The 25,368-nt window shown below is 43.1% G+C and overlaps 8 protein-coding genes across 8 annotated transcripts, besides 2 other annotated features; 4 read left to right on the top strand and 4 right to left on the bottom strand.

Annotated features, from left to right (window-relative positions):
- Positions 1-389: 389 nt before the first annotated feature.
- On the top strand, positions 390-3,261 carry EAE98_000863 (uncharacterized protein; the record flags this gene model as incomplete). The annotated part of the gene is made up of 12 exons (XM_038948480.1): positions 390-471; positions 528-690; positions 748-787; positions 842-865; positions 919-1,268; positions 1,324-1,843; positions 1,896-2,123; positions 2,217-2,297; positions 2,357-2,548; positions 2,609-2,830; positions 2,919-3,125; positions 3,184-3,261. The coding sequence occupies 12 exons, from the start codon at positions 390-392 to the stop codon at positions 3,259-3,261; spliced, it is 2,187 nt and encodes a 728-aa protein (XP_038814746.1).
- A 2,222-nt stretch (positions 3,262-5,483) lies between these two features.
- EAE98_000862 (uncharacterized protein) lies at positions 5,484-6,141 on the bottom strand (the record flags this gene model as incomplete). The annotated part of the gene is made up of 2 exons (XM_038948479.1): positions 5,484-5,820; positions 5,873-6,141. One exon carries the CDS (start codon positions 6,139-6,141, stop codon positions 5,878-5,880), a length of 264 nt encoding a protein of 87 aa, XP_038814745.1. The 3' UTR covers positions 5,484-5,820; positions 5,873-5,877.
- Positions 6,142-8,028: 1,887 nt separating this feature from the next.
- EAE98_000861 (uncharacterized protein) lies at positions 8,029-8,730 on the bottom strand (the record flags this gene model as incomplete). Its single annotated transcript, XM_038948478.1, has 1 exon — positions 8,029-8,730. The coding sequence occupies one exon, from the start codon at positions 8,728-8,730 to the stop codon at positions 8,029-8,031; it is 702 nt and encodes a 233-aa protein (XP_038814744.1).
- Positions 8,731-11,828: 3,098 nt separating this feature from the next.
- Positions 11,829-11,885: a sequence feature (Short protein (EAE98_000860, KAF7938522.1) was converted to a misc_feature.).
- A 54-nt stretch (positions 11,886-11,939) lies between these two features.
- Positions 11,940-11,960: a sequence feature (Short protein (EAE98_000860, KAF7938522.1) was converted to a misc_feature.).
- A 72-nt stretch (positions 11,961-12,032) lies between these two features.
- Positions 12,033-13,406, top strand: EAE98_000859 (uncharacterized protein; the record flags this gene model as incomplete). Its single annotated transcript, XM_038948477.1, has 6 exons — positions 12,033-12,058; positions 12,113-12,233; positions 12,282-12,328; positions 12,400-12,855; positions 12,980-13,160; positions 13,215-13,406. 6 exons carry the CDS (start codon positions 12,033-12,035, stop codon positions 13,404-13,406), a joined length of 1,023 nt encoding a protein of 340 aa, XP_038814743.1.
- A 924-nt stretch (positions 13,407-14,330) lies between these two features.
- On the top strand, positions 14,331-15,451 carry EAE98_000858 (uncharacterized protein; the record flags this gene model as incomplete). The annotated part of the gene is made up of 2 exons (XM_038948476.1): positions 14,331-14,677; positions 14,749-15,451. The coding sequence occupies 2 exons, from the start codon at positions 14,331-14,333 to the stop codon at positions 15,449-15,451; spliced, it is 1,050 nt and encodes a 349-aa protein (XP_038814742.1).
- Positions 15,452-15,882: 431 nt separating this feature from the next.
- Positions 15,883-18,003, bottom strand: EAE98_000857 (uncharacterized protein; the record flags this gene model as incomplete). Its single annotated transcript, XM_038948475.1, has 1 exon — positions 15,883-18,003. One exon carries the CDS (start codon positions 18,001-18,003, stop codon positions 15,883-15,885), a length of 2,121 nt encoding a protein of 706 aa, XP_038814741.1.
- Positions 18,004-18,281: 278 nt separating this feature from the next.
- EAE98_000856 (uncharacterized protein) lies at positions 18,282-20,622 on the bottom strand (the record flags this gene model as incomplete). Its single annotated transcript, XM_038948474.1, has 2 exons — positions 20,112-20,622; positions 18,282-20,056 (listed from the first exon to the last, which is right to left on the bottom strand). The coding sequence occupies exons 1-2, from the start codon at positions 20,257-20,259 to the stop codon at positions 18,282-18,284; spliced, it is 1,923 nt and encodes a 640-aa protein (XP_038814740.1). The 5' UTR covers positions 20,260-20,622.
- Positions 20,623-21,091: 469 nt separating this feature from the next.
- Positions 21,092-24,287, top strand: EAE98_000855 (uncharacterized protein; the record flags this gene model as incomplete). The annotated part of the gene is made up of 2 exons (XM_038948473.1): positions 21,092-23,699; positions 23,749-24,287. 2 exons carry the CDS (start codon positions 21,092-21,094, stop codon positions 24,285-24,287), a joined length of 3,147 nt encoding a protein of 1,048 aa, XP_038814739.1.
- Positions 24,288-25,368: the final 1,081 nt, after the last annotated feature.

Here is a 25,368-nt window from a genome sequence, read left to right as displayed (position 1 = left end):
TTCATGCAAGCAAGGGATTTAAAGTGTGATTAAAGTGATCTTGTGCAGGTACCATCCGCGGAAACGTGCAGGTCTCATAATGATCTGCGCGCGATTGTTCTATTCTGTGTTTCTTGCAGCTGATTCCACCAATCGGAATGGAACATACCCACTTAAATCGTGTTTTGAATGACTCGCTAAAAGCTTCATGACTGCCAGCTGAACTCAGCTCAGATGGACGTCAAGATTCTATGTCACAGTCACATGGGGTACGATTTTACCTTCTGCGAAAATCGAAGCGGATACAAACATACATAAAAGGAAGCTCTCATCCACCTATTCTGCATTCTATATCATTACTGATCAAAGTTACAATACTCTTTGAATAAACAGTAACTCAGCCGATCAACATGTCGACCGATATTATAACCAGAGGCGAGATGGACAAGCTCCGCGAGAAGGAGGTTGCTCAACCTTGGCAAGTGATGGACGGTATGAGTTCATTATCCCTGAAGTTTGAGCCCTCTGTGATTGACCATTGAGTATAGATATCAAAGCTAAGAATTGGGAGACTAATTTCGAATGGATGGGTGTTCTTTCCGTAGCACCGGCTTGCATTCAGCTGCTGGCCATGTGTGCTGCCGTCGCCGCAAGACCCGAAGCCTCAGGATTAGAGCTATATCATAATCCGGACTTTCGGTATCTCCGAAAGTAAGTTGATTCTTTTCTAATCTCTTAGAGGTTTGTCTAAGGCTGGCCCACATCTAGGAACGATTCTCTTCAAGGCGCCCTGGTTCAAGTTGGTAACGTTGGTTGAACTACTTTTGGCAATGCTTTCGAGCACATGGAAAATATCCACCAGAAATCTGACGCCGTCGAGGATCTAGTAGGGAATATTTGAGTCCTCTCGCACTCCATGATGCTAACACCTATTGACAGGTTTATGCCATTTTTGAGACACTCTCCCGTCATAATACCAACGTAGGAGTAGAGCTAAAGACGCTTAAGGAATTGTCTGAAAATTGCCTCAAATCTGCTGAAGGGATGCTCAAGGACTTTGTGAACTGGGAAGGAATTGTCAAGGACCTTCATCAGGCATATGAAGACCGAGACCAGGGAGCCACGCGAGCCATTCTGGAAAACGAGAAGGAAGCCATTCTGAATAAAGCACGCAAAGAGCACTACGAGAGAGAGGAGGCCCGGATGAAGTTAGAGATGGAAAGCAAGAAGGAAGAAGTTGCCGAATTGAAAGAAAGTCTCGACAGAGAATTAAAAGATTTTCCTCGTGGGTATGTGAATTGTTCTTTCTTATGACATTTGACTAGCACTAATATTTGCTCACAGTATGGAACTTGCAAAGATGGACATCTTCAAAAGTCTCGCTGACAGTGTGACTGGACTTTTCACAGCGCTGGGCAATGTTGGGTCTGCAGTGGCGATGGTCAAAAGTGGTGCCGTTTTTGCCAATGCTGCCAACGGAATTCTGGATGCTGCTAATTCCTTGAGCCAGAATACAGCAGGGAAGGGTTCAAAAGACACTGATGACAAGGATGACAAGGAAGACACCAAGGCCAAGAGCAGTCTTGGGGACGAAAAAGCCCATCTTCAAGCTGGATTGATTAGGAAGGCCCTGGAACAGCTTGAAGGTCTTTTAAAAGGCGACGACAAGGATGGGATCCAATGGAACTTGGTGACTGGCGTGGGAGACAGTGAAAAGGCTACAGCGCGAGACGGGAGACAGTGGGACTTGGTGATTGTGAATAAAATGCTCAACATGAACAGCGAAATCTTGAAAAAATCAAGTGATAAGAAAAACTCTAAGACAGGAAAGAAATTGCTTAGAGCAATTGATACAGTGGATCCGGTAAAATTTTCCTCATTCTGAAGGTGTCATAGCACTGCTAATGAGTTCATAGGTACTTGACGACCTCGAAAAATTGGCCAGAAGTGCAAAAACGGTGGGCAAGGACTGGGAGCAGCCCACGGAAAAGCAAATCAAGAAGTGGCTTGATATAGTGGAAGAAGGTTTGGCCGCTGTCCAGAAGATTGAAGTCGCCCGGAAAGGATCCAAACAAGCCTCTCGGCCCGCTGTGTCCCCAGTTAACCTGGCTCTCGCATCGCCACCTGCCGTAGCCGGACAGAGTGTGAGTTAACATGTCGTGTCGGCCCATCGCTTCTTGGTAGAGACCGCAAGAGAGGGGCACACAACCGCCAAAATCGCGCTCGATCAAATGAAGAGAGAGCTTGCAGAACTGCAATCCAACGTCAGCGAGATCACATCCAAGGGGCAGAATCTTGCCGGAACAAAATTGACACTGGTAAGGGCATTTGGGTGTCAATGGAGAACAAAATGATTTGGTTACTGACTATGGTTCAGAAAGATATTAAGGAAGTCCTGAACGACTGCATAGACTACGTCATAACGTTGAAGGATCACATTACGCGCATGCTGATCTTTTTCCGCACGTTCAAAACCAGAGTGGACACGGTGATGATGTCCCAAATTTCACCGTTCACAGGGAGGGTCGAGCATATCATCGATAATCACAATTTGATGTTCGATCTCATCGTAAGTAGTTATCTTCCTAGTGCAAATGTTTTCGACATAAACCATGCTAACACTGCTCAGCTTCTGCAAACAAACTCAATTCAAATATGGGCCAGTTTCGAGCAATTCAAAGATATTGCCAAAATGTACAAGGACATTTACACCCCTCATCTGATCGATGGTCTTCATATCGTCGATCTCATGACCCGACTACCAAAGGGGTCGGATTTTGCTAGTCAGTTGGGCAAGATCGAGGATTGGAAGAAGGGTGTTCAAGGCCAAGTGGACCAAATTGTTGAGAAGGTAAGACCCGATGGTCAGAGTCTTTTTTGTTTTTCGTGTAGAATTGATCCATCAGATGCAATTGCTAATTCCGCTTTCTTCTTACCAGCAAATAACCGATGTCAAGAGAAAGCTGAATACGGAGGAAAAAGAATTGCTCGAGAGTCGATTCAAGTTCCCGGACCCTCCCAAACGACAGCAGCTGGCAATTCAACAAGGGGCCGACGAAGCCAGAAAAGAAATCGATTCTAGGATCGAGGAGGTGAACCCAGAGCTAAGATACATGGGGAAAATTCACCAAGATCAACCGATTGAGGTAAGTTATCCCAATAAAACTTTCAAGTACAGAAAGGCTAATGAGATGGGAATGGCAGGAGCTTAAGAAGGATGTCGTGCGGCTCAAATCCCCCAGCGAATATGTTGCGTCCATGCGCCGCCCCAAGAGAGATTGAGGAGCAAAAGGCCTTGTTAGATTTCTGCTGGTTGAGTTAATGGCAATTTTGGGGCGATAATGAAAAGATTTTCACATTTGATCTGCTTCTATATTATAACGTTCACCTGAACTACACTGCAAAATCAGTTTTCTCTCAAAACTATCTTTTCAAGAAAGCATTGCAAGATGTTCCGAATCGAATTTGTACCAAGACCTGGTGGACCGTTGTTTGTGATTTGTAATCGTAAAATCCTCCGCACCTGATTCTTCCCCTCCTTTTCTCGCGATCGCAATCTCTGAATCGTATATGTTACCTCTTCATCTGCATTTTTATTCCCCTTTTTCATTCCCATCTCCATTCTCTTCTTTAGGTTTCCACCCCTGTGCTCTCTCTCTATCACCTCCTCCTCCTGCTCTCTTTATTTTCATCTTCATTTCTCGCTACGAGTATTCCTGTCTTGGATTTGCTTTTTGTCGTGTTCTGATGTGGAGGGCTTTGAGATTCTTTTTGTGTTGATGGAGTTGATAATTGGATTGTTGGATGGACTGGAGATGCTGGAGATGCTGGAGATGCTGGAGATGCTGGAGATGCTGGAGATGCTGGAGATGCTGGAGATGCTGGAGATGCTGGAGATGCTGGAGATGCTGGAGATGCTGGAGATGCTGGAGATGCTGGAGATGCTGGAGATGCTGGAGATGCTGGAGATTTGAAACAGGTGTGTGTTTGAAGTAGTTGTGTGTGTGTGTGTGTGTATTTTTATTTCAAGAATGTGAATGTGATATTGAATGTGATATTGAATGTGATATTGAATGTGATATTGAATGTGATATTGAATGTGATATTGAATGTGATTATAGGGGGGGATTGATTGTTATGGTTGGAGAGATTGAAGAGATTGAAGAGATTGAAGAGATTGAAGAGATTGAAGAGATTGAAGAGATTGAAGAGATTGAAGAGATTGAAGAGATTGAAGAGATTGAAGAGATTGAAGAGATTGAAGAGATTGAAGAGATTGAAGAGATTGAAGAGATTGAAGAGATGAAATAAAATGAAATAAAATGAAATAAAATAATATTTAAACGAGCTAAGAATCATATAGAATCCTTAAGTCTCAAGAGCCTATTCGGATCGATATTCTAGACAATATAGAGCTACATTTATTATCAATTTAGATCTAAATAAGTATTTATTGAATGTAATGTTTTACTACCTATAAAAAGATAAAATTTAAAAACTTATATAGTAATCTTACTAAGTCTGTAATGAAGCTTCTTAGTGTTTATTAATATATTATTATTCTAGATTTCGTAGGCTACAGAATTGAATCTGAGTTTATAAAATTTAGACTAAATTATTCGTCAACAATTTTTCTAGATTTGTTTCGATAATAAATTAAAAAAGATCTGAATGGGCCCTAAGCATTATAATAGATGCGTGATAAATGAATGGATTGTAATTAGCGAGCTCCTATCTAATTATGTCGGCTAACGGGGTTGAAAAGTCCACTTTTAATTGATTTGGCTAATCTGTCAAGGGTTCTCGCTAGATTTTTCTGTTTCCGGGATGGGGATGGATGGGGGCTGGGGAGAGGTATCCGAAGCGTATGTACTTCCTTGCTATAGTTTCTTATACTGATTTTTTTTAAAAGAAGTTTTGGTGGCGCTGTGTATATTAGTTCGCATGCTATTAGTCTAACTGGAGCTTTGTACTCGCAAGTGAAAGAGGGGATATGTAAGATCTTATTTAAACTTTACGTTATTTACGATATTAGGATAGGATTTTGCAAGATCTTTGCTGATACCTGGGAATAGTTTCGTTGTGTATTGTGATTCTGATTAGGATGGATGGGTGAGGGTGAGTAGTTTTGATATTAGGAGGAATTTTACCTGTTCTTCTATTTTCAATTTTAGAATTGTTCTGAATTTTCCTTTGGTAGTACTGGGCTTTTGTTTTATATGAGGGTCTTCATGTCTTCTTTTGAGAGAGTTGAAAAACTTAGGTTAGACTAATCTGGAGGTTGAGATACTAGGACCTAGATAATATTTTGATACTTGGGTAAGTCATCACACTCAAGTGCTATATCCATGAATTGAATCTCCTCTTGTGAAAAAAGTAGTAGGAGGATTTCTTGCATGATTAACACACATATTTATGCACCCCAATATATTCACTTAGGAAATTCACTTCGCGATTTTCCCATTCGTATCTGGAAAACTTGAGTCTTCGCGTGTTGATTTAGTGTGCAGTAAATAAGTGTTATTGATCGAGGTTTCAGCTAGAAAAGTGCCCAGAGCCAAAATACGCGTTCTGGGTTTGCCGGAGAGCCAAAAGAGTGAAATTCAAAGCTCCTCAAGCCTCTAAAACAAATATGACCAAACTTTCGATATGCAACAAGATTTAGATCGCGCTGAGACACACAATACATGACAAATATGGAGTCCCAAGTCAACGAAAAATCCGTTTGTCACTCCTCATAACATCCTTCCTTCCCGTCCCTTTATCAACACCTATACCTTGGAGCTCAAATGAAAACAAGCTCCAACTGCATTCAGGCCTGATAAGACGATTTCATGAGAACTGATCCAAAATTAGCTAAGGAAAAATCTACGAAGATGAAAAAGCTTCCTACATTGCCTAACATTCATTCCAATACCAGTCGCTGCCTTTAGCCTCGCATTGATCCTTGAATTTCTGAATGTTCCCGCCATAGGGATCACAGTAGTATTCTGCCCAGTGAGAACAATAACAATCGTCCTCCTTGAGATTGTTACAAATTTCGTGGGTGGCTTTCCACTCCTCAGCTATTGATTTGTTGGGATTCTTGCACCTGTAGGCATTGTCTCCGCAGGCATACGCGGTGGTGGCAGCGATGAGGAGCCCAAGATAGATAAACTTCATGGTGAAAACTGTTGGGAGGGTGTTTCTGCTCGAGGTTGGGAAACTGTAACTGTTGCGTAAGCAGTTGTTGGAATTTGAAGATGTGAAAGCTGGTTGATGGATAATTGTTTTGATATGATGGTCTAGGAAGGACTATTTATATGCACAGTTCTTTGACGAAATGAAGCTTTAGGAGACGAAACTCGCCATATTGTTTTTATCTGCTGGCAATCATACTTTGGCGTATTCTGTCTCCGAGACGGGTCGCGGGTAAGACACGATGTTCAAAGTAATAACCTCTTTTTATGCTGCTTGCAGATAATTTGAGCGACCTCTTCGGATTTGTACAACGGGCGATTATTTCCATTCGTAGCCTGGCAATATTCTCTGCATATCTACCTAGATACACACAATTAGTCTGATTGCCCTACAAAACATGGTTTAGCTACTTACATGATAGTTCTTGGAGTGCCAGCACCTGTCCTGGTGTCCCATCAGCTACGCCATTCATGTTAGCCTTCGACGATATCACATATGATATCTGACCAAATTTGAAATTGATTTGCAGAGTATAAGTACAATTTCTAGCTTACCCCATACTCTATAAGCTTACCAAAATATTGCGCTCATAATGAAACTCAACAACGAAGCCGATCATTTCCACTTGGTGATATAATCGATAGCTTGATGCACTGATCAATGAATTGAGCCTACTCAGAAAATTACCCCTCCGCCAGCCTCGACCCAAAAAGCGAGACATACATCACACACGAGAGATCAAGAATTGATTCTCCGGCTATTCTCTTCAGCCGCCCCTTGCCCCGCATTAAAAATTCGTTTGCATATCCTTGCGGGGCATTTCTCCGTGTCTTGTATGACTTCAATTCTCGGATGGACTGTGAAACATATTACTAAATCAATAATTTATCCTCTGCTCTATCTTACCGCCTTTTGGAGAGTTGTCCCTTACATCGTGTCGGTGTCATGTCGGCTAATACTTCGCATCGGGAATCGTGATGCTGTGATATGCGGAGTGTCGTACGTGATGTTACTTTGCGTGAAAATCATGACTTGTGAAACAAATATTGAGGTCTCTATTTAGTAGAACTGCATGAAATTATCTTTCAGCTGGTACTGGGAGGATATGAGGAGAGAGGTGACGGGTTTCAATGCTCTCTCACGTTCCTCATTAGGAACTCTTGCTTTGGTGAAACTATTTTCCATTTCGATGATCACCACATGAGTTCCGTATATCGGAAAGCTGGTTCTCGCCCGAAGAGTTGCATACAATGAATGTAGGAAAATTTCCGTCCTCGTGATGTCCCTTCCATACTATACCCACTTTGACTTGAATCAATAATCTTCGAAAGAGGTATTGCAATTCTCTTCAATACAATTCTATTTTAGGATCTCTTTTATCTAGTAAGGAGGTCAAATCTATAGGAATCTTATGCAGGAGAGCCTGTTCAAAGCCAGTAAGAATCATAGTAGTTCAAAATCCCTTTATCATACACAAGATAGCCGGGATTATATCCTGGATTCTTTGACTCTCTACTCATAAATCAGAGCAGGAGTGATGAGTAAGTGCGCCCAACAAGAAGGTAAATGGAGGACGTAAACGAATGCATTCACTTTTTACAAAGCTAATCTTCAAATGACGGGAATAACATTGAATCAAGAATCCTGATGCACAAGTAGAAACACAACTGGACCCTCATTATGAAAAGAAATCCCGCCTTTGACTAGCATATTCTAGACAAATAGAATCCACCAAAGCATAACACAGTGTACAGATATGCCACCGAATCTTCATTGCAAAATCCATAGATAACTGCAGAGCTACATCGAGAAACACGAGGGAAGAACAATAATGAGGAGAAAGATTGCCTTCACTCTCCCTATTTCATTTCACAAATCTTGAGATTGCAGTCTCAATCCTTGAAATCCAACTCTTTTGGCAGTGTGCTCATGGTCACCTGGGATTCCGTTCCAGGCTACTCTTTTCGCTTCTCGGGGTCCTTCATATCGAACTCGTGGAGCCGTAGGTTTGGTCCGTTTGGATCCTCTAGCTCCAGACGCTTCTTTCAATCCATCCCACGCGACCCTCTTTGCTTCTCGGAGTCCTTCATATCTGACCCTTGGTGCTTCAGGTCTAAGTCTCTTTGCTTCAGGAACGTCAATTAACTCATCCCATCCAACTCTCTTTGCCTCGGGTCTAGCATCCAACGAATCATATCGAACTCTCTTTGGCTCCGCCTGCCACTTGCAAAAATTGACATTCAACAAAGCCCCCTCATCAATCGACAGGCCACCACCCCAGCCATCGTAACATTTTTCCACTACTTGCAGAAAGGCAATGATACAGGCTTCCTCTGAGTGAAAATTGGCCACCTTGCCAATATTCGCCGTGTTTCCACTTCGATCATTGTATTCGGTCCAGTCTCCCACAAGCTTGCTCCAGTTCTCTTTGCAGTAGTTGGAGGCGAATTGTGATAGCTCTTCTTTTTGAACGCATTGCACTTTCTGCACGCCTTCCTTATGGTTGTAGCATTGGTTTGCGAAGACAGTCGAAGAAAGAGTCAGGATACTAGAAATCTTCAAAAAATGCATCGTGTGATTGATTTCGTGTTAATACTGCATTTTGTGAGTCAGTTATTTCTATTTCTCTCGACTTGCAAGTAATGAGGAACTTACCGGTTCGTTTTATCTTGAAACGAGAATTGCTTCGTTGAAAACAAGAACTGTGGGTAGAGTTTATTGAGTTTATGTGAGAGGTCAAGAGCTGATGGAAAGATATTGTCATTTATAGTAAGACCTGTTGCTGGGTACCCCACGTTGTAAGGAAGTGTAACGAAACATTGAGGCATCGGTGCATTATTTATCGGCCGATTTCATTACGGAGTAGTATTCTGAGAATTGGAGGAATAATTATCGTTCCCCTGACACCAGATCAATGATACACTGCACAAGAACCCGACGGATGATAATTTGGCGAGGTTTGTGTCACCGAATTCCGATTAGCTAGCTAGTCCCTTACCTTGGGGATGGTAGAACCACTATGTGGCTCTGCGAAATCGTCCAGGAACCAGATGCAAACTCATCCCAAACTACCTAGTCAAATATATGACATATGCACGTAGCACAAGACTTAGTAGCTCTTAGCTTGCGGTGCATACTGTAGAGTAAGCAAGCTAATGCACGCCTTATTCCATTCAGCCAGCCAGTTCTCGATAATCCGCACAATATCTTGATATTTTATGAAGTGTAGTAGAAGCTTTTGGGGCTGAAACTGGAAGGCTGGAATTGTCTCACGTCAATCTTTTGGCTAGTAAATGATTCAAAGTGACTAGAGGCTCTATCTATGCCAATTCGAGAGTAAAAGGTAATGGGATTCTACCTCACAAGGAAACACTTCCATTAATCGTATACATCCGTGCTATATGATCGGAATGTCGCGAAGTTATAGTGGATAAATTAAGGTGTCACTCTTTTCAACGTACGTATATCTCTCAGCTGAGATGACTACCAAGAATGAAATTGCGCCTCAGAATTTCTTGAAAATCTATCTCAAAAATACCCTGTATTAGTAAAGAATCGACTCTGAAAGCTTTATTGGATGTGTTGATGCTTGGATCGGGCAGTCTACCTCTTACATCTTCTTGCTTAAAACTCCTACTAAGACCGTGAACTGCACATCATTCATGATGTCTCTCCAACTTAGCTATTTGAACACTGCAAAATGTTGATCGCTGAATCTTTCTCAGTGCCAACACATCATGCCACATAGTCTTGCTTTCTTTACCGAAGGATGCTACCAGGTTTCTGAGAGCGGATGTTTCCTTGTCGAGTGCAAACAGCTGAACAGCCTCATATTTAACAGATAGGTCCCAACTTTAAGATTGTCCATAAGGTTGAAAAACTGAAGTTTTCTCCAACCCTCAAGATTCTTACAAAGCTAGTGTCCCTATCGGAATTTGCACAGCCAATGTATATATCATACTGTTCCAGCAACGCCTAATCTGCTATACATTAGAACGGAAAGTGGACAGACCCTCTGACTCTAGCTATTTTCAGATTTGCAGTGAGTGTCTTAGGAGTCATACCTCGGTTGTAATTGGTGCTGTATATGACGTCTCAACGAGGAGAATCCCTCATTTGCAAAGTGTTGGTAGCGATTTTGTCTTCGGCGGTATAAGGAATTCATCCAGCCGCGATCTACCTGGGGTTACAAGAAAGGCCTTCAAGTCGATTGCTTAGACGCTCGAACAGCTGCTCGCTGGTGCAGAGTAACTGCTCACTCCACGAAGTGAACCAGCTATGTCGGAGTAACGATCTAATCCACAATCAGTGCACCTCTCGAATGGAGAAATATCAAACGCAAAACTTACCTCAAGATGCAGATTCACGAAACATTATACCTAGGTAAGTAGGTAGGCAGGTATTTGGAGTGGAGCTTTTATTTTCTTTGAATTGGGGTTGTCACGTGTTTCGTATTACGTAGAAAGATGAAACGAAACACTGTGACACGAAATCTATCGATGGGGTACTTGTAATCGAACGAGTTGCCAGCGAGAAGAATGTGAGGTCACTTGCATTTCCATATTAATTAACGCTGTCTTTCGAACTGATCTCGCCTTGAGGAATGTTTATAATCTCATAGAATATTGCATAATCACTACTAATTTAGCAATTTTAGGCATATTTCGAACAACTTCTAGCTTCCAAATCTGCTGAGCAGTTGCAATCAGTGTCATTTTTCTTCAATGTTTGGGGAGAAAATGCGTGTTACGATTGAAGCCCAAGGATCCAATAAAAGTTTTACCCCTTTAAGCCACACTAGTTCTACCGGAGATGTCAAACTAAACGGCATCTAAGTCATTTCGGGGCCGTGATCTGGCCTAACGTCAGTTTTCCCACAAACACAAGAACTTTAACACTTTCATGCTTACCTCCAGTGGCAACGTTCTCAATGATTACGCATGCAGAATTTTATAATTTGATCGTTGGTCAATGCAACCATCGATCACTTAGAGAATATTTTTCAATCGTTCATGATAGAAAGTACGACCCTTCTAGAAAATGGGTTTATGCTGCCAAAGATAGTTGACCAAGGTTAAAGGTTTAAAATGTTGCAAAACACGCCCAGAAAACTGCCGAACTTTGTTCCATCAATAGAGTTTAAATCAATGATATCATTCTAAGAATCATTCTACTGATCGAAGTTTTATATGATTTGATAAAACCGACGAAATGTATCGCAAATTTATAAATTTAAGATTTACTGACAAAATGATAGGAAATCATATCATCGAAATCATGGAATTTCTCTCAAGTGTACTTGCAGAGTCTGGTTGATCATATTGATTGATGATATTTACCCGAAAAGCTTGGTAGCGGGGTTTAAGATAGACATCCCAACCGTACAATGGATATTGTGAGAAGCGGTGGAGAGGCAAATGGGTAGGTTGTGCGACACATTATCGCCAGCTTACGAGTACACCTTTATCCACATAGTCCATACTAATATTCGAAAAGAGGCTGAGCGAAGAAGACTGAGGTGAGGGTATCTCACGAATTCATCCACGCGCTCGGAAAGGTACAAGAGGCGACGACTGGCCATCTCAATCTCACCTCTTCGTCGATCCATCAACTAAGGAAATCCGGGCTTTACTTTCCACCGATCTCTATCCATCATTGTCGCTGTCACAATGAAGAGTGCTGTAGCAGCAGTAGTTGCTCTCAGCGCTTCAGTCGCCAATGCTCAAGTGGATACACTAGCATACGCTAGTGCTCCTGTCAATCTGACCTTGCTGCCACAGCCTATTGCTGTTTCCGCCTAAAATGGTGACGGTTTTGTTGGTGCTATCCACAGACCTTTGAACACTAGCGCGCCAAAAGCAAGCATCGTTCTCATGGTTATGCACGCAGAACAAGATTAGTGAGTTCTCTCATCTATTATCACCACAATCAATGAACTAAAGATTTCTTGCAGCTGGCACTTCTACCCTTGTACCCAGCTGGCCGCTTGTGGATATACAGTTCTTTGTGGTAACAATGCTGCCTCCAAGACTGGGCTCATGAATGATCTTGACTTCCCAGCCACGATTACCAACGTCAGTGAGATGGTTCAATGGCTACATAACCAGACCTAAATCGAGAAGGTCGTTCTCTGGGGTCACAGTGGTGGTGAAGCCATGATATCTGAGTAGTAAATTTCTCTTGTTTTTTCAACAAATGTCTCAAATGATGACCACGCGAAAAAAACCTAATATCCAACAGCCAAAATACTGCTGAGAATGGAGTGTCTGCTTGTAAAGGACCTGAGAAGATCAGCATTTGCTCAGACGACCATGCTGGTCTCCCACCTGCCGACGGTGTCATCTTGCATGATGCCAACTACGGTCTTTCCACAATGGGATTCATTAGTCTCAACGCTGCCATCAAGAACGAATCCACTGGTCTCCGTGACATCGACGCAACTCTCCATCTCTACAACACTACTTACGGCTACAATGCAAGTGGCGGAAGCAGTAACTACACTGCCAATTTCTTGTTCTGTTGGTCCACTGCTGCTGTTTCCTGTAACAATCGTCTCCTTACCTTTGCCCAAGGTCGTGCCGATGCCATCAGCAATTACAACACTTCTGATGCACTCTTCGACGATGATGAGGGATTTATTATCCCAGACTCTAACTACTTGGGGACAAACAACAAGCTCATCTCGCAAGATAACTCGTGAGTTCAATTGTACCCTTGCCTCAATGCACAACTAACATGCCTCGCATAGTCTACTCTCCCACACCACATACCTCTAGCCACTCATCCTCAACAACGGCACCGCCAAAACTCAAATTGCTAGTACTGTCCGTGTTGCTATCGGCTTTAACATCGTGTCCTCCTTCTACGACGGAGCCTTCAAGACCACAATTGGCCGCTACCTCCGAACCTTCGCTATCAAAGTCAATGACGATTACAAGATCAATGCAGACGGTATCGACGGTATCCAATGGAACTCCTCCCACATCGTTCCTATCAACACTGTCAAGGGTGTTTAGATCCCGTTCCTTTTGATGGGTAATACTGGACATTACGAGTACTTAAATGCCGAGAAGGCCTTCCTTGCTTCCGGCTCCAACGATACCTCGAAAGCTTTCGTCGAAGGTGCCAAACATACCATTAACCCATGTACTGATTGTGAGACATACCCTGGACAGTACAACAACACTATCAAGAACGCTTTCAACTACCAGGCTGCTTGGTTGGAGAAGGCTGGTCGCTTCATCTAGATTGTTGATTTTATGATTTTATGAGATTTTCTGCTAAACATAATTGAAAGGGTGCATATAGCAGAGAAGGTGGGATTTTTTACACGCATACATGCACTTCGAAAGATGAATATCTAACTTTAACGATTTTTGGATCGTGATTTCAATTACTTGCCATGATGAAAACAAAAACTTTCTCATAGCAAAGAATAGTTTAGTCTATGGCTAGAATCTGCAACAGAATTGTCCAACTTCAAATTCTCGAGACCTGCTAGGTTCGAGCTGCAGTTTGTATCTTTTTTTGGAACCCGACATCTTCATCTGGCTAATTACCACTATATACAGCCATGTGACACAGTCAGGAGAAGTGGGTCGAAATCCCCTCATCCACTACGACATACCTACCTGTGAACCCTCTATCTTATATCGAAAACAGAGAAACTCACGATTATCTATTGAATCTTTGTATTTGGTAACCAAGTTAATCGAAAGATCTGGTGCTAATTCAATATAGTTCTACAAATGAATCAGCGGTCAAATCAATCGCAGAAGTCTCGAGAGATTTGCCGGACCCCACTCAAGATTCGCGAAGGATTATTCAACCCATGACACCGGTGTAAGCACTAAACCTCGGCGGCAATATCTTTGCTTCAGCTCTGTCGTTATCATCCAAATGGAGCTCTACGATCTGTATTATATGGATCTGCGCAGATACCAATCTAATCTTAAAGTTTAAGGTTTTTGGTTGTGTTATATTTTCATCCTTCTGCTTATTTTTGATCCAGGCGGTACATATTCCTCTAGCCATATCTTCCTATTTTGCTCTTCGTCTCTTTGTGCTGTTGTTAGGAACTCAATCCTTTTTTCTTCCTGTTTTTTTCTCTCCCAAAATGAATCGTTGATGAATTGATCGAAGTCTCTGAAATTCCGGCACTCCTTGTTGAAATGGTATCCACTAAGTTTCCAGATCAGATTCTCCAAACTTCAAGTGCAACAATCACGACTTGGTTGCCATTGTCTACAGCATGGCCTTCTACAGCAGCTTGCTCAAGTTTGGTATATGTTGGTTCGGGGAAAGATGCCGGGAAAGTTTTTGGATGGGATCCCTTATATCAAGCTGTTCTTGACACTGGTTCTCCGCGATGTTTTGCAGATGAAATGGCCAGTTGGTGGCTAGAGCCATCGAGCGTTACAATATCTTTGGGTCCGACTTTCAATTGTCCTGCAGCGTATAGCACCGTTGCAACTTCCGTTCATAGTGCGGGTGTTACACAAGTCTTTTGTTGTCCTACGTATGTGATCACAAGATTCTTACTCATCCTGCAAAAGCATTTTTGTCGGAAAAAATAACTAACAGTCATAGCGATTATAATCTTTCCGTCTTAATCCCATCATACTCATACGGTGACTACCCAACCCAATGCATGTCCACCCTCACCGCCGGTGAGATCCTCCAATATCAAACTGCTACCGGCGGCATCTTCCAACCCACAAGTTTGACAGTTAGCTCAACGCTCTCTGTACACGGAGAACACATCAATGGATGGAACATCGACGATGCCGTATTTGCCTCCATGATAGGCTCTTCACAAACAGCAACAACAACTTCATCTATCACCACAACCTCCTCCACAGCATCATCCACAGACACCGCATACACGACAACTCCCAGAGAATCAGGAGCCGCAATGACCACAAAAACATCAGAATCCGCCACCTTCTCCTCTCCTTCCTCAAACTCCCAATCATCCTCATCTCCAACCCCTCTAACCAGCCCTAAGCCCAACAACTCGACTGCCCTTGCAGCTGGAGTAGGCATTGCTGCCGCCGTCATAATCGTCGGTATCGCCGCTGCTGTATTTCTCTTAATACGACGTCGAAAAAAGCGTGCACATGATATGACGCAAGAAATCGATTCGAAAGAAATCTATACCTCTCCCCCATCGTTTGGTCGTGGACCCGCTGCGAATGAGTTGTCGAATGAACTTCCCCCGAGAGAAATGGACGGAGGTGTTAATGTTATGAAGGAGTACTACGCTCCGAGACAGAATGTGCATGAAATGTGAAGAAAGATTATTTACAGGGGATTTCGTATTTGGGAAGTTAATGCGTCGATACGTTCGCGTGCATATTATGATTGATACCAAGGTTTGAAGGGACCACTTTGCTTTGATGGAGTATGAATGAGTGAGAATATTTTAGTACTACTCATTAGACTAAACTAATTGAAAAAGTTCAATGTATTTCCAACGGATGAAGGATTGAGTGCTTAAGCTATTATTGATAAGTATCAATATTAATCAGTCGAAGTTGGTAATTGTACCAACTAGGAAAAAAACGTGAAAACAATACCTTCCAATTTCTTCCCCCCTTCAATCTTCTGACGCACAACCTCTTTATCCACGTCTTTTCATCTCCACATCTACCGACTACTTCCTTTATACCAATTGATCCATTTACTCACAATTCGCACAATTCTATCATCCCATCTCATCGCCTAAATACCCACACCCGGTACTCCCCCCAAAACAATTCTCCTCCTCCTCTCCGCCTCTCTCTGGTCTGCCACTTCTCCCCTCTCCTCCTCCCACCCCCCACAACAAACAAAACAAACCCAATCACCCCCTCTATCTATCCAATCTTCCACTTTTCTCTTCGCGCCTATAACTTTACATTTCCAACAAAGACTTTCATCAATATCTTTTTTGTCTTCAGCTCTGGCAACACTAGCCAAATCCCCCTCCGAAATCCCCGTTCCATATCCATCGCCACCCATTCTCAAACTCGGACTCCATACATTCATCATTCTCGCTCCCGTCAAAATCGGCACATTGAGCGCTTGTTGTTCACCCCTCTCTACATGCGGGATATGCAATGCGCCAGTCATGAAATACCCGCTCGTGTTCGCACTCGTATTTGCGGATGCTGATCGAGATGCTAACGGTGTACCTGGAGACCTTGTATAAACACTTGTACGATTCTCATGTTCCAGATCAATGATGCCAAGATCGACGTCGTCTCGACTTGTATTTGGGAATTCAGCATTGATGTCGCTGATGAGAGAGGGAGAGAGGGATACTCTGCGAATTTCATCGTTATCTCTGTTAGTGCCATGATTGATATCAATCGAAGTAGGATGTCTCTCTCCAGAATACGTAGAAGCGTGAAGCGAAATAGCCGAATCGCCCATCGATCGTAAGCCCCTTATGCTAGGCATCTGTAGTTTAGGAAGAGGTGCCACAGACGGAAGGGGTAAGTACTGGTTGCTTCTTGGAACTTGATAAGCATCAACTGGTGAATTGAATCTCTGATTCACTTCATTCATAGCATATTTTCTTCCCTTTCTATGCGGACATTTTGGTATCTTTATCGGCACAGAATGAAAGTTGGAATGATCGACTAATGGGTGAAGAGCTGTCGAGCTAGTTGCTTCAATTGCGTGTTGTAAGTTAAGTATTTCGGAGTCGCGGGCAGTGGCCGAGGGAGTGAAACGAGCGAATTTGGATTTGGATTTTCCCTTGCCTTTAGCGTTGGAATTTGTTAATGTTAGTGGAGTGGCCGAGGGAAGTGAAGAGGTTCGAGGATGATGGCTCAAGATTGGGGCTACAATAGGACGGGGTGCTTCGATTGGTGGTTCGGGATCAATTTTATGGACTGGTGCATTGCTGAATGGATGGGTATCGATGGCTGAGTATACACTTCTTGGGGCTCTGAAACGAGGAGGAAGTCTTGTGAGTCCTGGAGCCGACACGACCCTCCCGGTGAAGAAAGATCTCGCAGGTGTTGGTGAAAGTGTGAGCCCCGATGACGGCATTCTTAGAAGCCTTTGAAGACGAGTATGATGAGGTATTAAATGCTGGCGTGGACCAGGTCTTTGTGCTTCAGTCCAAGAGGGACATCCTGGTGGTGTATCAGGGCGTTCTGGGGGTGCAAGAAGAGGCTCTTTGGGCTTGGCATAGACTTCGTGGATGGATAATCTGCGTCGGGCAGCTTGGTCAATCATGGCACATGCGTCGTGATAGGAATCCTTAATGCACCATATGTCGTCAAGACTGAAAGATTGCTTGTGTCGAGGACGATTTTTGGCTATAGTAAAACTGTCACGATGACCAAGAAGTGGAGAAGTAGAGATGCCATCTGCGGATTTCGTACGGGCGACGCTACGAATGGTGGATATATCATCTGCTGATTTGGTACGAGTGACACTACGCATAGTACCATAACTCTTTTGTTCCGTTATGGTATCTAGGACCGTACCATGGCCATAGAGAAACTCCGTCGTTGTAGATTCGGGTTGAGTAGAGATTGATGTTTGTTTCATGTTTTCGTCATTAGATGGAAAAACCTCGCAGGTCGCTTGTTTGGAGCGTAGTAATGTATCAGATTTATGTACACTGTCTTCACTATTGCTATTGGAAAACAAAAATGCTTCAAATATGGAATTGTCAGTGCTTGGCGGAGATTCTTCCGAAGAGTCTGGGATTGCCCTGATGAAAGATCCCTTACGACGAATGTTATGTGCCGGCGTCTGCTGAGGTGATGTTGTTCTGGGCAGTAGAGGATTTCTACTACCAGTTGGCGATGAAGGATTTGGGTGTACAACTGTTATAATATCCATGACGTAAGGAATGATATCCAAAAGCATGAAGGTAGAAGCAATGCAAGTAGCGAATGAATAAGACAAAATCAGAAAAGTCTCATATACATGGAGAGTAATGTCATGACAAAGGGAAAATAAAACAAAAACCTAGTAAATATTTATTTGTAGAAAATTAAACTTTACGAAGCGGTTTACCTCATCGTGGAAGGAACTATCAACCTTCACATGCCAGTGTCATTCCTTCCCAATTAAACGCCGTCGCTATGTTAAGACTATCTAGATAAAAGGATAAGTTTTCAAGTTCCCTCAACACCTTCAGCCGCCAACGCCTTTCGATACTCCCTCGATGCCTTCTCCAAAGTTTTGATGGTAGGTTGCATCATTTCTCCGACTACTTTTGAACCTCCACCAACGGAATCAGGATTCCACTTTATTTTCTTCCCCGTCTTCTCCCAAACATCTCTTAGATGTGCTTTCTGTCTCTCGATGATCTCATCTCTCTCATATTCGGCATCAGCCGCGACAGCATTAATCCGATCCATGGCTCTATCAAGTGTCTCAACCATCTTTGCAAGCTCACCTGCCCGATCCGGATCTCCTGAAAGAAATATAAGCCAGAAATGGTGAAGGAATTCGACAGTAGTGGCATGTGTCAGTGTCAATCTATCAAAAAGCTTTTGCGATAAACCCGCTAACGCAGATGTAGTACTAGAACCATCCATTTCTGTCCGTCGTGACGCGATCCCTTCGAAAATTTGTTTTTGGGCATCCATCAGACTGCTTTTGCTTCCGACATGAGGAATCTTATGTTCTTCCTCTTCCTCGCTGTCACTCTCTTCATTTACCCCAATAGCTGTCCGCAGGTCTAAACCGCCAGCGGAATCAACGCCTATTAATGTGGGGTCGAGATCAGATTGCAGACCAAGCAAAACATCGGAAGGTATTTGCTTCGCATAGAGAGCGGCTTCTTCAGATATGGCAGACTTTTCGCTTGAAAGGAATTGGCTCTGTTCTTTGATGTTGAGCATGATTCTGTTCTCTTCTGCATCGCCCTGAAGATCTCTTAATGCTAAAGAATTGAATGTTTCTTCATCCATGCCGATAGGGTCTGAGGGGTCTACATCAGATGGGGTAACATGAGCCATGATTTTCTCGCTCAAGCTATTGAGAGTTCGAACAATTGGTACTTTTCCCGATGCTTCAGGTCGCATTGTAAAGTCCTTTCGATTGCCTGCTCTGATACCCCCTTGGTTCTCTTCATTGCCCTCAAGATCGATGATGTGAGGAATGTGAGTAGAAAGAAGTCTTTGATCGAGTCCATCATCAGTATTGGCATTCAGATACCTATCAAAGGTAGGGTCAAGACTATCTTGTTCACTAATGCGCTCCCCCTTGAGTTTTTTGAATAGGCGACTGAGGAAAAATCTTGACCAAAAATCCATCTCATTAAGTTTAGGAACATTCTCGTCGTAAACTCTCTTGACTAGTGGATGTTGACTGAAAATTAGTTGGACTTGCTCCGCACTGATATTCATCTTCAGCTCTCCATCGACTTGACGTGGTTTTACGGCAGACAAGACATTGTAAGGGCCCCTTTTTTGACTAGACTCAACTGCATGAGCTCGCAAAAGATTTGTTCGTGCAGACCAAAACTGAGAATTGAATTGGGAATCTGATATCGTGTCTGGCTTGGTCCGTCTTGCCTCCATATAAGTTCGCTGCAGTGCTGGATCCTTCTTCATGAGTGATTGTTGCAACTCGATATCCGTCTTCAACTGAGCATCATCAAAAAACCTGGCATTCCCAGAACCAGGCTTTGATGCTACGGCACTTGCCATTGCCATGGCCGCGGAAGCAGGCCCAGAACCATTTACCTTGGGCACATTTGAATCCGCCGCTTTCAATGCACTAATCAAATTTGTCAAGGCATCTTTGATAGCATTCGCTTCCCCACGTGGATTGGCAGGGGAATTGAAATGGAAAAGATGGGTCACTGATTCCGGGGAATTTGCTGACTTTTCAAAAACTTTCAACATTACCTTTGCAGCGGTTTCGGGTGTCTGCTGCAAATCTGAAAAGCGTTAATATATCAAGCCAATGAAACCTCAAAAGCCGAGTAAACCTACTGGTAATATCTGCTACCGCAATATTCACTGTAGCTCCCCCTCCATCCGCCTTCAAAGGTAACCATTGAATTGACTTTTCGTCTTTAGATATACTCAGCGTCCCATCTTTCTTCTTGTATACGGCAAGCCCTTGAGGAGGTGGCGCCATGTTTTCATGCAAGACCCGAGTATGCACGTTATCGCATACAAATAAAAGAATATGGAAATGTTCTTATTAGAGTACAGGGGTAAATTTTGTCTTCACCAGAAATACAAGGGAGCAAATCGAAGAAACAAGATGAAAATGGAAAGAAGCCTGAAGGTATTTGTTGAAAGAGTTCTTGACCTTTTTAATGTTTCTTCCTTTTGCCGACTTGCTCTTATATTTTCTTATGTCCCCCTTGTGGTTTTATATTATACTATTCCATGCAACAGAATAGAATACACCTGGCTAGATAAGATGCCCAGGCAAGTAGTAAATGTATGTGTGTGGTCGTATGGAAGATCTTGTTATCCTCAGGTGCCTTTGCCGTACTTTGAATTCAGCCTTTCAATGATCGATGACCTTTGTTAATCCAGCCAGGAATCATTGAAAAATGCTGACACATCAATAGTACAAAGTAAGCCTGCGCTAGTCTTGTAAAGGTTTAGCTTTGTTTATTTTTCCATTTACCTTGGTTAAAATGGAAAGAATCGGAATTAATAAATTCCGCTTCATCCTTCTGATTCGTCCGGGCGAATTTTGCGGCATGTTATTTTTGATAATTGCCTCAATTGTGAGGCTAAACATCAATGCAACTGTTCCACCCAAAATCTGATTCGGTGCGATCATTTGACTCGTCTGCCATTTCTATCCGAACTGTTACGCAGTTCTTGTATTTTGCTTAAAAATAAGACTTACTCCGCCTCTCATTTTCAACTTTGGTTGAATTCAACCTCCCTACTCTATTCTATAGAATACCTCTTGGTTCGGTCTTTTCCTATTCGCATTGGCAGGCGCAATGCTTCGAACTACACTGAGGCAATCGAGCAGCCAGCTCTTGAGGGGTGGCTGCTCTGCTAGAACTCTGTGCACAACCTCAAGATCACCTCTCTCCATCTCGAATGCCACATCGAAATCCGCCCTCTCGTCGAAACGACGTTCTCTAGCTATCATTTCCCAGAAGAGACATGAGTCGACTTCTGCAAGTGCCCCAGATTCAAATGACAGTTTTTTGTCCGGAAACACCGCAAATTACATTGATGAGATGTACATGCAATGGAAGGAGGATCCATCGAGCGTGCATATCTCCTGGCAGGTTTACTTCAGGAATATGGAGAGTGGTGATATGCCAATGTCGCAAGCTTTCACCCCTCCCCCAACTTTGGTTCCCACACCTACCGGAGGCGTTCCAAGTTTCTTGCCAGGCTTAGGTGGCGGAGAGGGTTCAGAAGTCACAAATCACTTAAAGGTTCAGTTGTTATGCCGTGCATATCAAGCTCGCGGACATCACAAAGCAGATATCGACCCTCTCGGTATTAGACGCGAGGCTGAGGAATTTGGTTACAGCAAACCTAAGGAGCTCCAACTCGAACATTACCAATTCTCGGAGAAGGATCTGGACACCGAATACTCCCTTGGCCCTGGTATTCTGCCACATTTTAAGAAAGCCGGTCGTGAGAAGATGACCCTGCGCGAAATTATTGCGGCATGCGAACGTATCTACTGTGGCTCGTATGGTGTCGAATATATCCACATTCCTGACAGAGAACAATGTGATTGGTTACGAGCTCGAATTGAGGTTGACAAGCCTTTCAAATACTCAATTGATGAGAAGCGCAGAATCTTGGATCGTTTGATCTGGAGTTCAAGTTTCGAAAGTTTCTTGGCTACCAAATACCCCAACGACAAGCGTTTCGGTTTGGAAGGTTGTGAGACCTTGGTTCCTGGTATGAAAGCTTTGATCGACAGAAGTGTCGATTTTGGCGTCAAAGATATTGTCATTGGAATGCCTCATCGTGGTCGCTTGAATGTTCTCAGTAACGTTGTCAGGAAACCAAACGAGTCAATCTTCAGTGAATTCGGTGGTTCCGCTGCTGCTGAGGATGAAGGTTCCGGTGATGTTAAGTACCATTTGGGAATGAACTTTGAGCGCCCAACTCCTTCTGGCAAACGTGTACAGCTTTCCTTGGTCGCCAATCCCTCCCATCTCGAAGCTGAAGACCCTGTCGTACTCGGTAAAACTCGAGCTATCCAGCATTACAACAATGATGAAAAGGACCACAAGACTGCTATGGGTGTTCTCCTCCATGGTGATGCTGCCTTTGCTGCCCAAGGTATTGTATACGAATGTTTGGGTTTCCACTCTTTGCCTGCATACTCTACAGGTGGTACAATCCACTTAGTTGTCAACAATCAAATTGGTTTCACCACCGATCCACGTTTCGCTCGATCAACAGCTTACTGTACCGACATCGCCAAGTCAATTGATGCTCCTGTCTTCCATGTTAATGCTGATGATGTTGAGGCTGTCAACTACGTTTGTCAATTGGCTGCTGATTGGCGTGCTGAGTTCCAACGCGATGTTGTCATTGATCTCGTTTGTTACAGAAAGCATGGTCACAACGAAACCGATCAACCTTCGTTCACACAGCCTTTGATGTACAAGCGCATTCAAAAGCACAAGTCTCAAATTGACATTTACATTGATCAACTTCTCAAGGATGGTAGCTTTACCAAGGAGGACATTGATGAGCACCGAAAGTGGGTTTGGGGAATGTTGGAGGAGAGCTTCGCCAAGAGCAAGGATTATCAACCAACATCAAAGGAGTGGACCACCTCCGCTTGGAATGGTTTCAAATCGCCAAAGGAACTTGCTACCGAAGTCCTTCCACACAACCCTACCGGTGTACCAGCTCACACTTTGGAGCACATTGCTACCACAATCGGTTCATATCCAGAGGACTTTAACGTCCACCGTAACCTCAAGCGTATCTTGACTAACCGTATCAAGACTGTGAGTGAAGGACAAAACATCGACTGGTCAACTGCTGAAGCACTTGCATTCGGAACTCTCGTCGGCGAAGGCCACCACGTCCGTGTTTCTGGTCAAGATGTTGAGCGTGGTACTTTCTCTCAAAGACACGCTGTCTTCCACGATCAAGAGAACGAGAAAACCTACACACCTCTTCAACATATCAGCAAAGACCAAGGAAAGTTCGTCATTTCTAACTCTTCATTGAGTGAGTTTGGTTGTCTTGGTTTCGAATACGGTTACTCTCTTTCTTCACCAGATGCTCTCGTCATGTGGGAAGCTCAATTTGGTGATTTCGCTAACAACGCTCAATGTATCATCGATCAATTCGTCGCTTCTGGTGAGGTCAAGTGGATGCAAAGATCCGGTCTTGTCATGTCATTACCTCACGGTTATGATGGACAAGGACCTGAGCATTCTTCTGGCCGTATGGAGAGATATCTTCAACTCTGTAACGAAGACCCTCGTATCTTCCCTTCGCCGGAGAAGCTCGAGCGTCAACACCAAGATTGCAATATGCAGATTGCTTACATGACATCACCATCTAACTTGTTCCACATCTTGAGAAGACAAATGAACAGACAATTCCGAAAGCGTAAGTCGTACCATTTCCTCAAAAGAAATTCTTTACTAACAATCTCTAGCTCTTATCATTTTCTTCTCCAAATCTCTCCTCCGTCATCCTATTGCCCGTTCACCAATTGAGGAATTCACTGGTGACTCGCAATTCCGCTGGATTATCCCTGATGCTGAACATGGCAAATCTATCAACGAGCCTGAGAACATCGAGCGTGTTATCCTTTGCACAGGACAAGTTTATGCCGCCTTGAGCAAATACCGCGCCGACAACAACATCAAGGACACTGCCTTTACTCGTATCGAACAACTCAACCCTTTCCCATGGCAACAACTCAAAGAGAACCTTGACATGTACCCCAATGCCAAGACCATTGTTTGGTGTCAAGAAGAACCTCTCAATGCCGGTGCATGGAGTTTCACTCAACCTAGAATTGAAACTTTGTTGAACAACACTCAATACCATGATAGAAAGCACGTCATGTACGCAGGTAGAGATCCAAGTGCCAGTGTGGCTACTGGTCTTAAGGCTAGCCATACCAAGGAAGAAGCGAAGTTGTTGGAGACTGCTTTCTCCGTTACTCAAGACAAATTGAAGGGAGAATAGATTTTTTTTAGCTTGAGGGCTGAGGTTGGAGGATGTGAAGGAAAAGGTGCAGATTTGTAATGTAAAGTGAGAGGAAGAGAAACATAACATAACGTGAGACATCACATTACATGATGGGTGATGGGCATCGGGTTGAATGCGATTAGAGCAAGATGTATTATTGTACAGAATTGAGTGGTAGTGGAAGTAGTAGTCTGACTTGAGACGAACAATCGTTAAGACGCCGTTTTTTTTGTTGGTAGGATGATTTTCGTGTGATGCTTGATGCTTGATGATTGATGATTGATGATTTGTATGGCTATGATTTGAAATTTTGTTAAATGTTAGTGGAATTCTTGGTGCTGCTAACGTAGTATTGATAAAAGTACTGTACTTTGAAAGGTACTACAGATGCCTGCGTAAATGCTTGGTATCAGGGTCCTGCAAAATAATCATAACGGTAATACTTAGGAAGATATGGGGGATAGTGCGGGTAGATCTCGTGTTAAAGTAAATATCTATGTGCAAGGTACCTAGGTAGGAATCGATCAAGAATTCTCACTCTCATTCCCCTCTACCATCTTCCCAAACAGCAAAAGTAATTTCCCCATTGATATTTCATTCGCTGGAGACTATCTACCTATCTACCTATCTACTATCTTAAAGGCTATCTAGAATGAGAGAAATCAGAAATCAGAAATGAGAAATGAGAAATCAGAAATCAGAAATCCCTAAGAGCTGGCTGCTCCTGATGATTCATTCCTTCATTTTCATATCCATCCATCCATCCATCCATCCATCCATCCATCCATTAGTTTCGTTTCCGTGAGTACCTAGTATTCATTCCTTCATATCCATCATTCTATTTCTTTCATTCACTCATTCATAATCGTCATCATAATGGCAAATTAATTATTCCGTCGCTCAAACCCAATCCCAATCCCAATCCCAATCCCAAACTCAAAGTCTCATAACCCTCCCTAAAAACGGCAACTGAACTAAAGATTTTTCTCTGCATAATTCCTCCTGAGGAAAAAGTCGAGATGAATCTTTAGTTGTTGTAGAGAAATGGGATTTCATATTTCATTCCATTCTTCCATCC

This window comes from Botrytis deweyae (assembly GCF_014898535.1).
Source record: "Botrytis deweyae strain B1 chromosome Unknown BDEW_002, whole genome shotgun sequence".
NCBI classification, from domain to species: Eukaryota; Fungi; Ascomycota; class Leotiomycetes; order Helotiales; family Sclerotiniaceae; genus Botrytis; species Botrytis deweyae.
Note: the sequence above shows the minus strand (reverse complement) of the source record. Positions and strands in the feature narration are given on the sequence as shown.